The following is a 16,660-nucleotide window of genomic DNA, read 5'->3' on the forward strand; positions in this document are numbered from 1 at the left end:
ACCACCTTAAACCTGACCCTGTACTCCACCGGGAGCCAGTGCAGCTGGCAACCAAAACTAGGAAAGGGATGGAGCCCAAGCCCTACAAAGAAAGGTTGCAACATTTTGGATTTCTTTAGCTTAGAGAAAATACAAGTAAGGTAACAGGATAGTTCATAAAATGATGTGTGGCATGGAGAAATACGGTAAAGTTTTTCTGGCAGCTCTCATAACATCATGAACCTCCATGGACATCCAATGTCTAACTGGAAATGGTTGGATTCAAGGTGGATAAAAGGAAGTCCTTCTTGGTGCAGCTTTATAAACTGTGGAATTTGCTGCTTCAGGAGGCAGTTGGTGCCACTAACTGGGATGGTTTTAAAAAAGGGCTAGACCAATTCATGGAGGGCCACTGATGGCTTCTAGCCAGGATGGCTATGCTTTGCCTGCATAGTTGGGCACAGGAATGCTTCTGAATCCCAGTTCCTGGAAACCATGAGCAGGCAGAGGACTCCTGTGCTTCTATTCTGCTTGTGGGCTTCCCACCGTTCTTGGAATGCATGCCATTGTTTTTACCACAGCCACATTGTTTTTGCATTTTTAGTAAGTTTTTATTGTGTTTTTATCATTGATGTTCTGCAATGTGTTTTTAATGTACAGCGCCCTGGGATCTCTGATAAAGTATGCTATCATCATCATCATCATCAGCTATCTCAAAGGTGGGGGCTCAGGGTGACCACAACCATCAACTCTGACTGGTACAATTGCAGTTCCTCCTCTGTGAAGCCACCATGTTTCCTGGTCCAGACAGGCTCCCTCCCATCACTTTGCAAGCCCTATATGATTGAGTGTTATGTCAACGGTGAAGACAGACCTGGCGTCAAGATGCAACTATGAGGAACAGCACAGCTGCCGGCCTAGCTGTCATGGAACTGCAAAGGCACAGGAGCCCAAGTAGAACTAGGCTCTTGGCCACCCCATCAGGTGATGCTTTGGGCTTCCCATTGGGACTTCTGCTTGGCTACTGTGAGAACAGGCTGCTGGACTAGATGGTGCCAAGCCTTGGGTCTGATCCAGCCATAGGACTCTTCATGTGTTCTCACCTTTTGTGCTGGGACAAAATAGATAAATCTCCTTTTTTGACCCTAAAATATGCAGTGCAGCCCTGAAAAGGTGCCTTCTGCCAAGTCTTGCTGGCCAACTGAAGAAACAGCTGAGATCACAGCCTTTGAAACAAACAATGTAGACAAAATAATTAAATCTCAGAAGGATCTTTTAGCAGTGCCTACACGTTGTAACTCCCACCTATTGATTCAAAGCTGGCGCCTTCACTGTACGCTTTTCGGTGACTGCTAAAAACATTATTGTTTAGAGACTCCTGTCCACATTGTTTACAAAGCTGATGTGAGTTTTAATCTGTTTCCAGCCTATTATTATTTTAACTTTTTGAAAGTCCTTATATTTCTTATGGATGATTGTATCATTCTTTCTCCTTTGGAAACGGCTTTGAGCTTCTTCTTTTTACAATCAAGCAGTGTATAAATTCCATGCATTAAATACAACTTTGATGGCTGTGCCACTGGGAAGCATAGCTGAAAATGCTTCTCCATCCAACAGCATTTGGGGTGACCCAGATGGGGACTGCTTTCACAAGAGCATGAAGAGGAGGAAGATAATGATGCTACCGGGAAGGATATTGTGCTGGGAGCAGCAGCCAAGCGTTGTTTGTCCAGGACAATGTCCTCTCCCAGTCTGCCTAGGCTCTGTTTCCCCAAAGTAGCAGGAAAGACAGGTTTGGGCTGGCAGATGTAATGTATTTTTAATCTCTTGTTGACAGCCGCCCAGATTGGCTGAGGAAACCCAGCCAGATGAATGGATGAATGGGGGTATAAGTAATAAATTGTTGTTGTTGTTGTTGTTGTTGTTGTTGTTACTATTATTAAAAACAACACAGTTCCCAATCCAGTGAGCCTGCCTTTCTGTCATCCACCAGACTCCATCCCAGAAGCAGGAGAAGTTAGGTGATGCTTGAAGTCAAAGGTCTCTGGGGTATTACTCCGCTTGTATTAGCCCCATCCTAAGGTCAGCTTAAAGGGACGCGGGTGGCGCTGTGGGTTAAACCACAGAGCCTAGGGCTTGCCAATCAGAAGGTTGGCCAGTAAAGTGAGATGAGCGCTGCAACCCCAGAATCCTCCATGACTGGACCTTACGGTCAGGGATCCCTTTACCTTTACCTTAGGATCAGCTTACTTACCAATTAAAAGAGAATGCAGGAGACACTCTTGTTCCACCTGCAATCTCATACCCTCCAACATTTCTCCAATGAAAATAGAGATGTCCCATTCCATAACGATAATTTTTCTATTTATACCCCACACATCTTACTGGGTTGCCCCAGCCGCTCTGGGAGGCTTCCAACATATATCAATACACAATAAAACATTAAACTTTTTTTTGTAAAAAAAAAAACCCACTTCCCTGCACAGGATTGCCTTCAGACGGCTTGGGGGTCAGATGACTCCATACCCTCCAACATTTCTCCAATGAAAAGAGGGACATTTTGGTATCAGATCAGAAATGGGACAACTTCTCTTAAATCAGGGACTTCCCTGGAGAATAGACTCAGTATATTATAAAACGATACTTTGTAAGGGGTATGTACATCTTTGAATAAATAGCAGTATTTTTGAGCTTCTTCCTTTTCTATAGTCAAGCAGTGTATAAATTTTATGATATAAATAAAATAAATTGTGGAGATGAAGGGTTTCTGCCACAGACCCCTGAACGAGAGGCAGACCCCGGGGTCCTTTTGTCAGCATCGCCCTTGAGCCAGTGCCACAAACTGGACTCATCCACTTCAGCCCCGACTGGGCTAGGCGAGCTGGGTAGCACTTCCAGAGACCACCTTCTGCACAGGAACAGGTCAAAGTGCTGTGGACTCACAGCTTAGAGTTTTGAGCACCGGCTTCACTTCCACAAGAAGACAGTCGTCGCACAGCAGAGTATAGCAGAACATAAACGACTCGGAGAGCAGCTCTGTAGAATATCTTCTTTATTCTTTCTACAACTATAATACACAACTATATACAGAGCTAAATGAGGTCTAAATGAAAATGCTGAACTGCACTGAGTGTCTGCAGCTGCTCTTAGCAGCAAACTTATCTATACACACGATCTCTCTCTAACACTCAGTCTCTCTCTCTCTCTTTGATGTGAGGCTGGAGCGGAATAAGTAGAGAGCAGAAACCCGCCCCTCCACTCTGGAGAATCAGCAGAGAACATCAGCATATTCTTGGATATGGGAGGGGTGAAATCTCCTCACCTTTGCCTTATTCGGTGGTATCACTCTGACTGCTCTGGCACTGGAAAGCATAGCTGGACGTGTTTCTCCATCCAAAAACATATGGGGTGACCTAGATGGGAACTGTTTGCACAAGAGCAAGTAGGAAGATAATGATGATACCGGGAAGGATATTGTGCTGAGAAGGCAGCCAAGCATTGTCTGTCCAGACCATTCCCTCCTAGTCTGTCTAGGTGCTGTTTCCCCAGAGCAGCGGGAAAGACAGGTCAGGGCCGCCCTTCCAAACAACACGGTTCCCCGCCCTGCAAGTATTTCTTTCTTTCATTCTTGGAAAGACCATGTCATGCAAGCTCATCCCAGAAGCAGACATTAGTTGATGCTCAGAGCCCTGGGTCTCTGGGGTATCTATATCCCATTTGAATTAGCCCCACGCGAAGTTCAGCTTACCAATTAAAACAGAAAGCAAGAGAACCTGCAGTTCTGGTTCCATCAATGTGACCACTGGAACACACTCCGTCAGGACTTAGAATCATAGAATCATAGAGTTGGAAGAGACCACAAGGGCCATCGAGTCCAACCCCCTGCCAAGCAGGAAACACCATCAGAGCACTCCTGACATATGGTTGTCAAGCCTCTGCTTAAAGACCTCCAAAGTAGGAGACTCCACCACACTCCTTGGTAGCAAATTCCACTATCGAACAGCTCTTACTGTCAGGAAGTTCTTCCTAATGTTTAGGTGGAATCTTCTTTCTTGTAGTTTGGATCCATTGCTCCGTGTCCGCTTCTCTGGAGCAGCAGAAAGCTGTGGGAATGTTCAGGGGTGCAGGAGATGATATATTGACTAATTATGTCCTTATCCAACTTGTGCTAACAAGTTCCCAAAATATCAGCAGAGTTTATAGACATTCCCCTTTAAGTTCGCAACGGTAACGTCTGCACAGGTTCGCTAGAACCTCAATAATAATTACGCTGGTAATTTCCCCTTTGTTCCCTCTTAAAATACTTTATAAAAGTATAAAAGAGTTTACTCACGTTCTGTTCACAATATGATCCCAGAAGGCAGACAGCTTAAAAAAGGTAAAATACACTCAGAATCTATCTTATAGGAAGATAGTACTGTCCTCTCTTGGCTGAGAGCCAAGAGGGCATGTTGCTCCTTCAGAAGATGAAGATGAGAGAGAGAGAGATGGCTGCCTGCAGTGTGCTTTTATCATTTACCTGCACAGGTGAGGCTCCCCCACCTCTGGTCACATGCGGAGGAAGTCCGTCCCCAGGAAGTTTACCTGCTTGCTAGACAGACATCCCTCCCCGTGTTCTAACATGTACACTCTAGGAATGTTGTCATTGACTGCTCCTGCGTTTTACATCCCACAAAACAACCTTTCTCCCTCCTCTATGTGACATCCTTTTATATATTTGAACATGGCTATCATATCACCCCTTAACCTCCTCTTCTCCAGGCTAAACATGCCCAGCTCCCTTAGCCATTCCTCATAAGGCATCGTTTCCAGGCCTTTGACCATTTTGGTTGCCCTCCTCTGGACACGTTCCAGTTTGTCAGTGTCCTTCTTGAATGTGGTGCCCAGAACTGGACACAGTACTCCAGGTGAGGTCTGACCAGAGCAGAATACAGTGGCACTATGACTTCCCTTGATCTAGATGCTATACTCCTACTGATGCAGCCCAGAATTGCATTGGCTTTTTTAGCTGCCACGTCACACTGTTGGCTCATGTCAAGTTTGTGGTCAACCAAGACTCCTAGATCCTTTTCACATGTACTGCTCTCAAGCCAGGTGTCACCCATCTTGTATTTGTGCCTCTCATTTTTTTTGCCCAAGTGCAATACTTTACATTTCTCCCTGTTAAAATTCATCTTGTTTGTTTTTGCCCAGTTCTCTAATCTGTCAAGGTCATTTTGAAGTGTGATCCTGTCCTCTGGGGTGTTAGCCACCCCTCCCAGTTTGGTGTCATCTGCAAATTTGATCAGGATGCCCTTGAGTCCATCATCCAAGTCGTTGATAAAGATGTTGAATAAGACCGGGCCCAAGACAGAACCCTGTGGCACCTCACTAGTCACTCTTCTCCAGGATGAAGAGGAACCATTGATGAGCACCCTTTGGGTTCGGTCAGTCAGCCAGTTACAAATCCACTGAGTGGTAGCATAGTCAAGACCGCATTTTACCAGCTTCTTTACAAGAATATCATGGGGCACCTTGTCAAATGCCTTGCTGAAATCAAGGTAGGCTACATCCACTGCGGTCCCTTCATCTACCAGGATTGTAATTCTGTCAAAAAACGAGATCAGGTTAGTCTGACATGACTTATTTTTCAGAAATCCATGCTGACTATTGGTGATCACAGCATTCCTTTCTAGGTGCTCACAGACTGTTTGCTTAATGATCTGCTCCAGAATCTTCCCTGGTATTGATGTCAGACTGACTGGGCGGTAATTATTTGGGTCCTCTCTTTCCCCCTTTTTGAAAATAGGGACAACATTTGCCCTCCTCCAGTCTGCCGGGACTTCGCCTGTTCTCCAGGAATTCTCAAAGATGACTGCCAGTGGTTCTGAGATCACATCTGCCAGATCTTCCAAATTCTTCAGGTCGGGTATTGTTTTCTTTATTTAGATAAATTTATTGTCATTGTCCGTATATACACAGTATGCACAGCAACGAAAATCAAACACCCACCCAAAGACCGGGTACACATATACATTTGCACGTATCTCCAAGCTCTCATCCTATTTGGACATAATCTATAAAACATACATAGTCCAGAATATAGCATGACCTATTAAAGGCATAACATAACCTAAAACCTATCTCATTCCTTCCACTCCCTACTTACTAAACCTTGCAACTGGCCCTGAGATCATCATTTAGTGCAATCAGAGCTCTTGGATAGAAACTATTCAGAAGGCGTGTGGTTCGTGTTTTCATTGTCCTATATCTTCTGCCCGAAGGCAATAGTTCAAAGAAGTTGTGAGGAGGGTGGGTGGGATCTCTCAGAATGTTATGTGACTTCTTCAAGATGCGAGACGTGAAGATCTCATCCAGGGTTGGTAGTCGGAGCCCAATAACATTCTGGGCAATTTTAATTGTTCGCTGTTTATCAGAGAAGACTGAGGCAAAGAAGGCATTGAGGAGTTCAGCCCTTTCTGTGTCCCCTGTTTGCATTTCACCATCTTCTCCTCTGAGTGACCCCACTGTTTCTTTGTTCTTCCTTTTGCTACGAACATACCCATAGAAGCCTTTTTTGTTGCTTTTAACCTCTCTAGCAAGCCTGAGATCATTCTGTGCTTTAGCTTTTCTGACTTTGTGTCTACATGTGCTGGCTATTTGTTTGAATTCCTCTTTGGTGGTTTCCCCCCTTTTCCATTTTTTGTACACATCCTTTTTTAATCTTAACTCAGTTAAAAGTTCTTTAGATAGCCACCCTGGCTTCTTTAAGCACCTTCCATGTTTCCGTCTCATTGGTATTGCCTGACGTTGTGCTTTTACTATCTCCCTCTTAACAAACTCTCAGCCATCATGAACTCCCTTTCCTTGTAGGATTACTGTCCATGGGATCTCACCCAGCACTTCCCTAAGTTTTATGAAGTCAGCTGCTTGGGCTGCTGCGCTTTACATCCATTGAACTGACTCCCTTCTTGTCCTTCCGGCAAGTGAAGACTTTCCAACCGGCTTTTGGGAAGTGCTGTTTTAATGAAAGGGCTGGTGTGGTGCTGTTTTTATTGTAATTATTTGTTTGGCTTGAATAAATGAGATACACACATGCACACATGCACACAATGTTTAATTGTCGTTTTTAATTTGTGTTTTATTCTATGCTTTTAGTGGTTATTATTATTATCTTTAAGCTGCCTTGAGTCCAATCAGGGAGAAAGGCAGGGTAAGGTAATAAGAATAAGAATATGAATAAGAATAAGAATAAGAATAAGAATAAGAATAAGAGTAGTAGTAGTAGTAGTAGTAGTAGTAGTAGTAAAGGTAAAGGTACACCTGACCGTTCGATCCAGTCGTGGCCGACTCTGGCGTTGTGGCGCTCATCTTGCTTTACTGGCCAAGGGAGCCAGCGTACAGCTTCCGGGTCATGTGGCCAGCATGACTAAGCCGCTTCTGGCAAACCAGAGCAGCGCACAGAAACGCCGTTTACCTTCCTGCCAGAGTGGTACCTATTTACAGTGGTACCCCGCAAGACGAATGCCTTGCAAGACGGAAAACCCGCAAGACGAAAGGGTTTTCCGTTTGCAAGTTGCTTCGCAAGACAAATTTCCCTATGGGCTTGCTTCACAAGAAGAAAGCCCATAGGGAAATCTCCGGGGACCTCTTTTAAATGCTGGCGGTGGGGAGCAAAGCCTCCTGTCCCCTCCGGCCTTCAGAAGAGGTCCAGGAAGGCCGGCGGGGGCCGAAAGGCTTTGCTCCCCACCGCCAGCATTTTAAAAGCAGTCCGGGATAGCAGGGAAGCGCTTCCCGCTATCCTGGACGGCTTTTGAAGGCAGGCGGGGGGGGGAGCAAAGACTCCCCCCCCCGCCCGCCTTCAGAAGAGGTCCTGGACCTCTTCTGAAGGCGGGCAGGGGGCAAAAGTCTTTGTTCCCCCTGCCTGCCTTCCCAGAGGCTTTTAAATCGCCCCGGACAGCGGAGAAGTCCTCCGCTGTCCCAGGGTTTTTTAAAATGCTGGGGGTGGGAAGAAAAGCCATTGTCCCCCCCCCCCAGCCTTCAGAAGAGGTCGGGGGACAGACTGTCCCCGGACCTGGTCTGAAGGCGGTTTCCATAGGAACGCATTGATTGATTTTCAATGCATTCCTATGGGAAACCGTGCTTCGCAAGACGAAAAACTCGCAAGAAGAAAAAACTTGCGGAACGAATTAATTTCGTCTTGCGAGGCACCACTGTATCTACTTGCACTTTGACGTGCTTTTGAACTGCTAGGTGGGCAGGAGCAGGGACTGAGCAATGGGAGCTCACCCCGTCGCGGGGATTCAAACCGCCAACCTTCTGATTGGCAAGTCCTAGGCTCTGTGGTTTAACCCACAGCACCACCTGCGTCCAAATAATAATTATAGTAGTAGCCAGAACCTCCTCTTGATGTGGCTGAGGCATGTGCCAGCTTGCCAGCTTGCCTTTTCCAGGAACAGCTTACAGCAGCTGACACATCAGCAGATGTTCTGCGATAAGACTTCTGGCCGCAGTTCCCAGCTGAGCACCCACATCCAGCAGCACTTCCAAGGCTCAGGTGGGACTCCGATGACAAAATGCAGCTCCACCCAAGACCGGTTGTAAATTTAGCCTCAGATTAGCTAATTATCTGGCAAAGTGTCCGCCTTGTTGCCTAGATCCATTTCCAGTTTGGTAGCCTCTGTGATCTGGTCCTTGGCTGCTTTCAAGCAACGGTTATTCATTCATTCATTTAGATATTTGTGCACCACAGGTGTGTGTGTGTGCGGGTGTGCGGGTGTGCGCGGTTTACAGCAATAAAAACACAAACCCATACAATAAAAAAGTTAAAAGCAGACATTGATTAACATTGTGGAACAATTTATTCTTAATTGCTTGCATAGGCCTGGTGGAATAGCAAAATTTTCAGCAGGCAAACTGGCACAGAAGGCGCCTGTTGAATCTCTAGTGGCAGAGAGTTCCACAGGACTTGGCCAATAACCCTAAAGCTTGGTCTACTTGTTGCTGTCAAATGAACCTCATCAACTAGGGGAATGACCAGTGATGCTTCTGCATGTGATCTCAGTTATCTCAGCACACCTTCTGTCTCTCTGGGGCCTTCTTGGGATATGTGAAGGAGGAGGGGGGAAAGACCGCTCTCGTTCTCAGGCTGCCAATACCATGTTCCAGATCTCCCCACAGCTTCATGCAGCTGTTCAACAGAGCCACTTGCGCCCTGCAGAGGAGGTGGGGTTGCAGGAATCCCCAGCTGCGTCACCCCCCTGGCCAGCCAATCAGCTGGCTCTGAGGGTGTGGCCTGCCCTATTTAACACAGGCGCAGCAGGGGATCACCCTCTTTGCCGGTCCGCCAGCTGTTCCTGTTTCCCACCCTCCCACCCTATAAGGTTTTTGTTCCTGGACCTTGCTATGGATCTTTGTTGGTTGCCGTTGAATTTTTCCACTTGGGAAATTGGCACCGGCCACTTGGTTTTCGCCTACCTCGTAGCAAATCGTCACAACTGTCTGGGTATTGGTGGCTAGGCCAATATTGTTCAGTATTGTTCTGTAGATGGAAGAGGGGAGGTAGCGCCATCACTTGCCCCACTTACTGAAGGGTAGTCCAATAAAGGATTCCAGGGGCCCTGTCCAAAGCCTAAGGAGGTTAGGGCCCAGGGCACGCCCCCTAGTGGTGACCCCGGGGGAGTTCCTAGTTGATGTGCATCAGCAGGACTCCCCCTACTGGTGGTTAACCCTTCCCGGACTTCAAGCAGACGGGCTGGAGTCGGATATTGATATTGATTGTAATAATATTTTCATGCTCTCAGCTACACTTTTGCTAGCGGTAACATTTTTGCTGTTTTATTTTTTTTAACTCAGGGGACAAAGAGCTGCCCATTGAGAATCACCAGCAATGTTGCCCTCCACCTCGCACGCAACCCCCCTTCTGCCAAGCCAGGTCAGGGCTGTGGGGTTTCCCCATGTCCTGGGGTTTACTCCTGCCAGAAGCCAGCAGAACCAGGAAGCTCCAGTTTTGACTGGAAAAAGTTGCCAACAATGGCCCCAAACAGGTATGAACCAATCTCCGGAGGCAATGTCTTCATTTCCTGCCAAAACCAATTTTTGTGTGAAAAGGTCACCCAAACTGTCGTCTCATCGTTGCATCACCTGCTAATTTTTGGCTCTGGTTCCAAAGCCAACCTCTTCTTCAAGGAGGGCTTATATATCCCCGAGGGGCTGGGTCTTGGCACTCACGCCTCTCTTCAAGCTGCACCATGAAGTCTACCCTCGTGGTCCTTGGGGGGCTCCTCATCCTTTGTGCTGAGCTGACAGCGGCAGGTTCTCAGACGCCAGACTGCGAGTCAGAAGGTAAGCAGAACTGCCAGGAAGGGGCCTTCAAACTGCCGGTTAATCAAAGGCAGAGGCTTCCTTGGAAGGTGGTGGACTCTCCTTCACTTGAGGTTTATACGTAGTAATGGATGGCCACCTGTCAGGGATTCTTTAGCTGGGATTCCTGTGTCGCAGGGGGTTGGACTAGAATCATGAACCTTTGAGGTTCCAATTCTGGAATGCTGTGATCTTGGTGTGCTGCTAAAAGACAGCTGCATCCCCCACCTGCCCAGCCCAGCCCTTTGTGTTATATTATTATATAACCACACATACGGTCCCATGTCCAGTCCTGGGTGCCACAGTTTAAGAAGGATATTAACGAGCTGGAAGGTGTGCAGAGGAGGGCAACAGAGGTGATCAAGGGTCTGGGAGCCAAGCCTTGTGAGGAACAGTTGAGGGAGTTGGGTATATTTTGCCTGGAGAAGAGAAGACTTAGAGCCCTTTTCAAATGCCTCAACGGCTGTCACATGGAAGATGGAGCAAGCTGTTTTTCTGCTGCTCCGAAGAGTAGGACCCAAGCCAATGGATTACAATTACAAGAAGATGATGACTCAACATCAGGAAGACCTTTCTGATGATAAGAGCTGTTTGACAGTAGAACAGGCTCCCTCGTGAGGTGGTGGACTCTCATTCCTTGGAGGGCTTTAGGCAGAGGTTGGATGGTCATCTGCAGGGATTCTTGAGCTGAGGCTTGGACTTGACACCCTGGGAGATCCCTTCCAACTCTACAAATCTATAAGAGAGCCTGGAGCCCAGAGTGGGCTGACTTAAAAGACCCCCACTCCACTGCTGGGAAGTCATGTGGTTGTTCTGTTCCAGGGAAGCCAGGATACTGCCCCACACCGGATGGTGATGGAACATGTGTGGAGGACTGTTCTGGAGATGATTCATGTCCTGGGGACAAGAAGTGCTGCAGCAACAACTGTGGCCACACTTGCCAAACTCCAGTAAAAGGTAAGAAGTCATTTCCCCTCAGAAGCAGACTAGAGTCTTGGGGTTCACCAGTCTCGCCTTCAGTAGGATGTCACCTATATTAGAGGGAGGTGGGGTGTATGGGAAAGAGCTGGGACCTGTGAGCTTGCCCACTTTTTACTGAGGAGCTCAGCAAGAACTGAGAGGTCAGAATCCAGCCATTCAGCAGCTGTTAAGATTCTTAGCTTTATAAATTCCCCAGGACTTCACTGTGCTTCTGGCACAAAGGCTTTCAAGCGCTCCTGAGAAATACTCAAAGGGACAAGTGTAGCCCTCATCTCTGAAAAAACCTCCCACTAATGATCTTTTTTAATCACCATGTGTTTTACTAGTAATATTTCTATTCCAACAACAGTGCTGAGGTCATACAAGCTCACAGTAGTTAACAATGGCAATTAACAAATGCTACAATCATTACAATCGTATTGGAAGGTCAAGTGTATCTAAAAAAAAAGGCACAAAACAATTGCATACGTCAAACAATTGTTCAAGTGAGACAGCCCTTCAAATATCTGTCACATGGACAATTTGGCCCTTGTTTTCTGCTGCTCCCAAGGGGAGGACCCAAACCAATGGATTCAAATGACAAGAAAAGAGATCCTGACTAAACATTAAGAATCACTTTCTGACAGTCAGTTAGTTGTTCCACAGTGGAATGGACACCCTTGGAAAGTGATGGACACTCCCTCGTTGGAGGTCTTTAAGCAGAGGCTGGATGGCCATCTGTCAGGGATTCTTGAGCTGGAATTCCTGCATTGCAGGGGGGTTGGTTTGGATGACCCTCGGGCAGTGCTTTTTTCCTTAAAATTTTTTTTAGTGGTACTCTCATTTTCCTAGGTAACGGGACCCCTGACCATTAGATCCAGTCATGACTGACTCTGGGTTTGCGGTGCTCATCTCTCTTTATTGGCTGAGGGAGCTGGCGTACAGCTTCCGGGTCATGTGGCCAGCATGGCTAAGCCGCTTCTGGTGAACCAGAGCAGCGCATGGAAACGCCATTTACCTTCCCACCGGAGCAGTACCTATTTATCTACTTGCACTTTTGACGTGCTTTTGAACTGCTAGGTTGGCAGGAGCAGGGACCGAGCAACAGGAGCCCACCCCGTCGCGGGGATTCGAACCGCCAACCTTCTGATTGGCAAGTCCTAGGCTCTGTGGTTTAACCCACAGAGCCATCTGCGTCCCTCTCATTTTCCTACTCATATTGAAATACTGACTCTCAATGAAGCCAAACTTAAGATTCACAAAATGTTTAAGGGTATGCGCACCCCCACGTCCCCCCAGAAAAAGCACTGCCCTCAGGTCATCTACGATTCTGAGTTATTCAAAGCCAGCCCTGTGCCAGCTGGCTGACTCTCTCTGTGCTGGGAAAGGAGGGGGAACACTGCCTTTCGAGAGTGCCAGAGTCTGTGGGGTTAGGGTACTGACCACAACACCAACATCAGAATAAAGGAACAGAAGTGTGACTTCCCAGACCCTCTCAAAGCCAACGAAGTGGGGAAAGCTGAAAGAGGACATCGCAGACCATCACCTGCTTCCCAAATAATGCTATGAGGACCCTGGGGAGGATGCAGTCAACCCCCCCCCCCAGAAACCCAGTGCGGATCAGAAGGGCCCTTGGTCTTGGCTCATTGTGGGAGGGAGAGATGATGAAGGCATCTCCTGCCATGGAATCCAGAGGAACTTCACGTCCTCTTCCAGGATCCCATCATGTGGGATGTGAAACACAAGAGCAGTCAAGTACAACATTCCTAGAGTGAACATGTTTACACATGGGGAGGAGTGTTTGTCCAGCCAGCAGGTAAACTTCCTGTTTCTTTCTGGGCTGGGACAGACTTCCTCTGCATGTGACTAGAGGTGGGCATGGCCTCACCTGTGCAGGTAATGACAAAAGCACAGGGCAGGGCAGCCATCTCTCTCTCTGTGACTACATGCATTGAAGAAGCAACATCTGCTTAGCCAAAGATGCTCTCTTGGCCTCCTAAGAAAGGACAAAGGGACTGTCTCCTTATGAGAGTTTCCAGGTTTATATAACTTTTCTAAGCTAAATCTGCCTTCTGGGATCTGGTTGTGAACAGAATGTGAGTAAGCTCTTTTTATACTTTTGTACTGTGCCGTGTCTTATCTTTTATGAGGGAATAAGGGGAAAATACCAGAACAGTTATTATAGAGGCTTTAGCAAGCCTGAGCAAACGCATCCGCTGCAAGTTTAAAAAGGGGAATGTTACTCTGCTAAATTGTGAACTTGTTTACACAAGTTGGAAAGGCTATAATCAAACAATATATCGTCTCCTGCATCCCTGAACATTCCCACACATCACACCCACCCACCCCCAATTTGAAAATCTGCTGTTATAACCTTTATTCCCAAGGTGGGTGACTCTCCTAAATCCCAACCTGGGGAAAGCGCCCACACTCCAGACCCAGACCATTGGACTCCTCCACCTGGGGAGAGTCCGTTCTGCAGTACGCCTGCTGTGCTGCCCATCACCTAGCCTTTGGGCTCTGGGTGGCTTATAAGTTCAAGAGGACAGGACTGGATCCATGGGAAATCGTGCAAATGTGAGTTCCACGGTTTTACAGTCTCTCTTTTGTGTGTGTTTTCCCCACAGTAAAACCCGGCGAGTGCCCCAAGTTCAAAATCCCTCCTGGGCTGCCATGCAAAACGGATTGCTGCGAGGACAACCACTGCAAAGGGACCGACAAATGCTGCCCAATGGGATGCAGCAAGATTTGCGCCCCGGCAGGTGAGGCCAGGTGGTGCAACGGCTTAAGCACACGACTAGAGTCTGGTCCTCTCCTTTTTAAAATATATTGTTTTTTATTGGATTTCCAAATCATTACAAATCAGTCCAAATTACTTTGATTTAATACAATTTCTTTTTTAAAAATCAGGTTTTCTGCTACTGTTGCAAACATGTCCATCTCTTCCTCCTGTTGATATATAATTTCTTCTTTAATATTCATTTCATCCTTTACTAGTTGTTGTTCATTCTTACAGCAAGCCTCTTATGAATATAAAATCCATTTCACGTCTGTAGTCCTTCGTAATCTTCTAGTTGTCTCAGACCTGGTGTGCTGGGAGAGTCGATTATCATCTTCCTTTGTTCAGTCTTTGCAGTGTTTGCAAGATCACATCCCAACTTCTGCTATTCATCACTCGCATACAGGCTGCAGCTACAAATAAGTCCCAGAGAACATAAACAAACTCTGCCATTAAAACTCCACTCCGAGTTCTTCCTCGGCACACGGTTGCAGTCTGTAACTGAGTCTGGCCCTCTCCCTGGCCCAGGAGCCAGTGTGGTGTAGTGGTTAAGAGCGGTAGTCTCCTAATCTGGGGAACCGGGTTCACGTCTCCGCTCCTCCCCATGCAGCTGCTGGGTGACCTTGGGCTAGTCACACTTCTTTGAAGTCTCTCAGCCCCACTCACCTCACAGAGTGTTTGTTGTGGGGGAGGAAGGGAAAGGAGAATGTTAGCCGCTTTGAGACTCCTTAAAGGGAGTGAAAGGCGGGATATCAAATCCAAACTACTACTCTTCTTCTTCTTCTTCTTCTTCTTCTCCTGACCATTGCTATGTCCCTCTCTTCTCCCCACAAGATGCAAGCGCACCTCATTTCAGGAGGCAGTGATGACTACCAGCTTGGATGGTTTTAAAAGAGGATTAGAAAAATTAATAGAGAAGTCTGTTGGTGCCTGGCGTGCTCTGGTCCATGGGGTCACAAAGAGTTGGAGACAACTAAACGACTAAACAGCAACAGCCAGGATGACCATGCGCTGCCTCCATCGTGTTTCTGAATACCACTTGTAGGATAACATGGTAGAGGAGAGCTGGCTCTTGAGCTTGGATCCTGCTAGCTGATTTCCCACACTGAGAACAGAGTGCTGGCCTGACCCAGCAGGCTCTCCTGATGTTCCTGTCTTCTGATAGAGCCCTTGGTGCAGCGGATAAATGAGCAGGAAAAGCAACCATCTTTTTTCTTTCTTAACAGTGACCGATGGTGGGGAAACCAGCCTTGTTTCCAAATATTCCTCTTGTAGTCACAAAAGAGGGGGTGGGTCCATCAGGCAGAGAAGCTCCTGGCCTGAACAGATGTAACCGTCTTCCTCCAAGGTTGCCCTAGATCTTGCCCAATTGCCCACAGCTTTGCATAAACCATTGCTTCATTCTGCTGAAAACTGGCCCCGACTGAGCCCATTCCTCAGATCTCTCTCTAGTTCCTGACTGTCCCTTCATTTACATTATTTTTTTTTTTACAAGCGTGCCTTTCATTTGGTCCCTCGTTCAAAGGCCGGGGGTTGAACAGGCATTGCTCAGTGGTGGCAAGGATGGCTGACTGGCATGCAGAAGGTCTCAGGTTCAATGTCTACCACCCCCAGAAAACAAGACACTACAAATGGAGCAGCTCACCCAGGGCAGGACTCCTTCACCTTCCTCTAACTGTTCCCTTCTGCTCTTCCCAGGTTTTGATGAGGCCTAAAGGGCAGCAGCGCCCAGAGGAGTCCAGCTGAAGGACACACCTTCACTGCTCGCCAAAGGTGGGCTCCCAACTCATGAGCCCAGGCAGTTCTCCCATCAACCACCTGGAATTTCTGCTTCTTCAATGCTTCTGGAACAGATGCGCCTTGAGAACAGCTGCTTCAAGTCTCACACAACTGTCTTACAGGGGGAGACTCTTGCTTTCTCTAGTAAACGTGCATGGAACAAGCAAGCAGAACTCTCCCCACAACTCCCATTTACACTTGCAAAGTAGAATTATAAATAATTGCACCATATAAGGTTTCGACTTACAGAGCATGCTCGGAAGGAATGTGGTTGGTAACTGGAGGTGAAATCTAATCCCGCCAATAAAATTCTAGCAGACCTTTGTCTGTAGGCGCATCTAGTACGAATGCTTCTCACTGTAGTAACTTTAGAGCAATTACAGGGTTAAGTGCCTTATAAGGAAATGGGGTAAGAGGAACTGAGTACTTTGATTGGAGAGGAAATTTAAACTTAATGGAAGGTGTGGAATTTTTGCCAAATGTATAAAAGTGTTTGGAACGCTGTATCTGGCAGCCAGTTGATTTGGGACAACGAAAGCCCTGCTGGTCCTTTCTGTACAGAAATAAAAGACAACAGGACTCCTTCTCCTCTCGCTGACTCATGTGGTTTTGGTTATATCCATGAGACAGGGCAAGCTTTGATTGCAGCTATTTCATCAATACTACCCACAACAAATAGAACTATTTCCCAGGCCTGGCCTCCCTTGGAAACAAGGAGAAATGTTCCTGTTGGAGCCCAAATGAAGCTTTGACCCCATTCAGATGAATCTTCTGAGTCCTAACCTTCCTTTTCTATTTTAAAGTGTCGGGGCAGCTCCACAT

At 47.1% G+C, this 16,660-nt stretch overlaps 1 protein-coding gene and 1 long non-coding RNA gene across 3 annotated transcripts; both read left to right on the forward strand.

The window, feature by feature from the left end:
• Positions 1-3,286: 3,286 nt before the first annotated feature.
• LOC309534372 lies at positions 3,287-7,058 on the forward strand. The gene is made up of 2 exons (XR_014220638.1): positions 3,287-3,795; positions 6,881-7,058. It is a non-coding gene; the product is annotated as an uncharacterized lncRNA (long non-coding RNA).
• Positions 7,059-9,795: 2,737 nt separating this feature from the next.
• Positions 9,796-16,424, forward strand: LOC309534325 (WAP four-disulfide core domain protein 18-like). 2 transcript variants are annotated; one of them, XM_082226589.1, is made up of 4 exons: positions 9,796-10,004; positions 11,143-11,277; positions 13,908-14,042; positions 15,758-16,424. In XM_082226589.1, exons 1-4 carry the CDS (start codon positions 9,848-9,850, stop codon positions 15,772-15,774), a joined length of 444 nt encoding a protein of 147 aa, XP_082082715.1. In that variant the 5' UTR covers positions 9,796-9,847; the 3' UTR covers positions 15,775-16,424. The 2 variants fall into 2 exon arrangements, with proteins under 2 accessions (XP_082082715.1, XP_082082716.1); XM_082226590.1 differs by lacking the exon at positions 9,796-10,004 and adding an exon at positions 10,078-10,302.
• Positions 16,425-16,660: the final 236 nt, after the last annotated feature.

This window comes from Podarcis vaucheri (genome assembly GCF_965113315.1).
Source record: "Podarcis vaucheri genome assembly, chromosome: 6".
Lineage (NCBI taxonomy): Eukaryota > Metazoa > Chordata > Lepidosauria > Squamata > Lacertidae > Podarcis > Podarcis vaucheri.

Coding starts and splice junctions, on each gene's coding strand:
- LOC309534325 (XM_082226589.1), top strand. CDS start 9,848: ATGTTGCCCTCCACCTCGCACGCAACCCCCCTTCTGCCAAGCCAGGTC. Junction 10,005..11,142: donor CCAACAATGGCCCCAAACAG/GTATGAACCAAT, acceptor GTTCTGTTCCAG/GGAAGCCAGGATACTGCCCC. Junction 11,278..13,907: donor TTGCCAAACTCCAGTAAAAG/GTAAGAAGTCAT, acceptor TTTTCCCCACAG/TAAAACCCGGCGAGTGCCCC.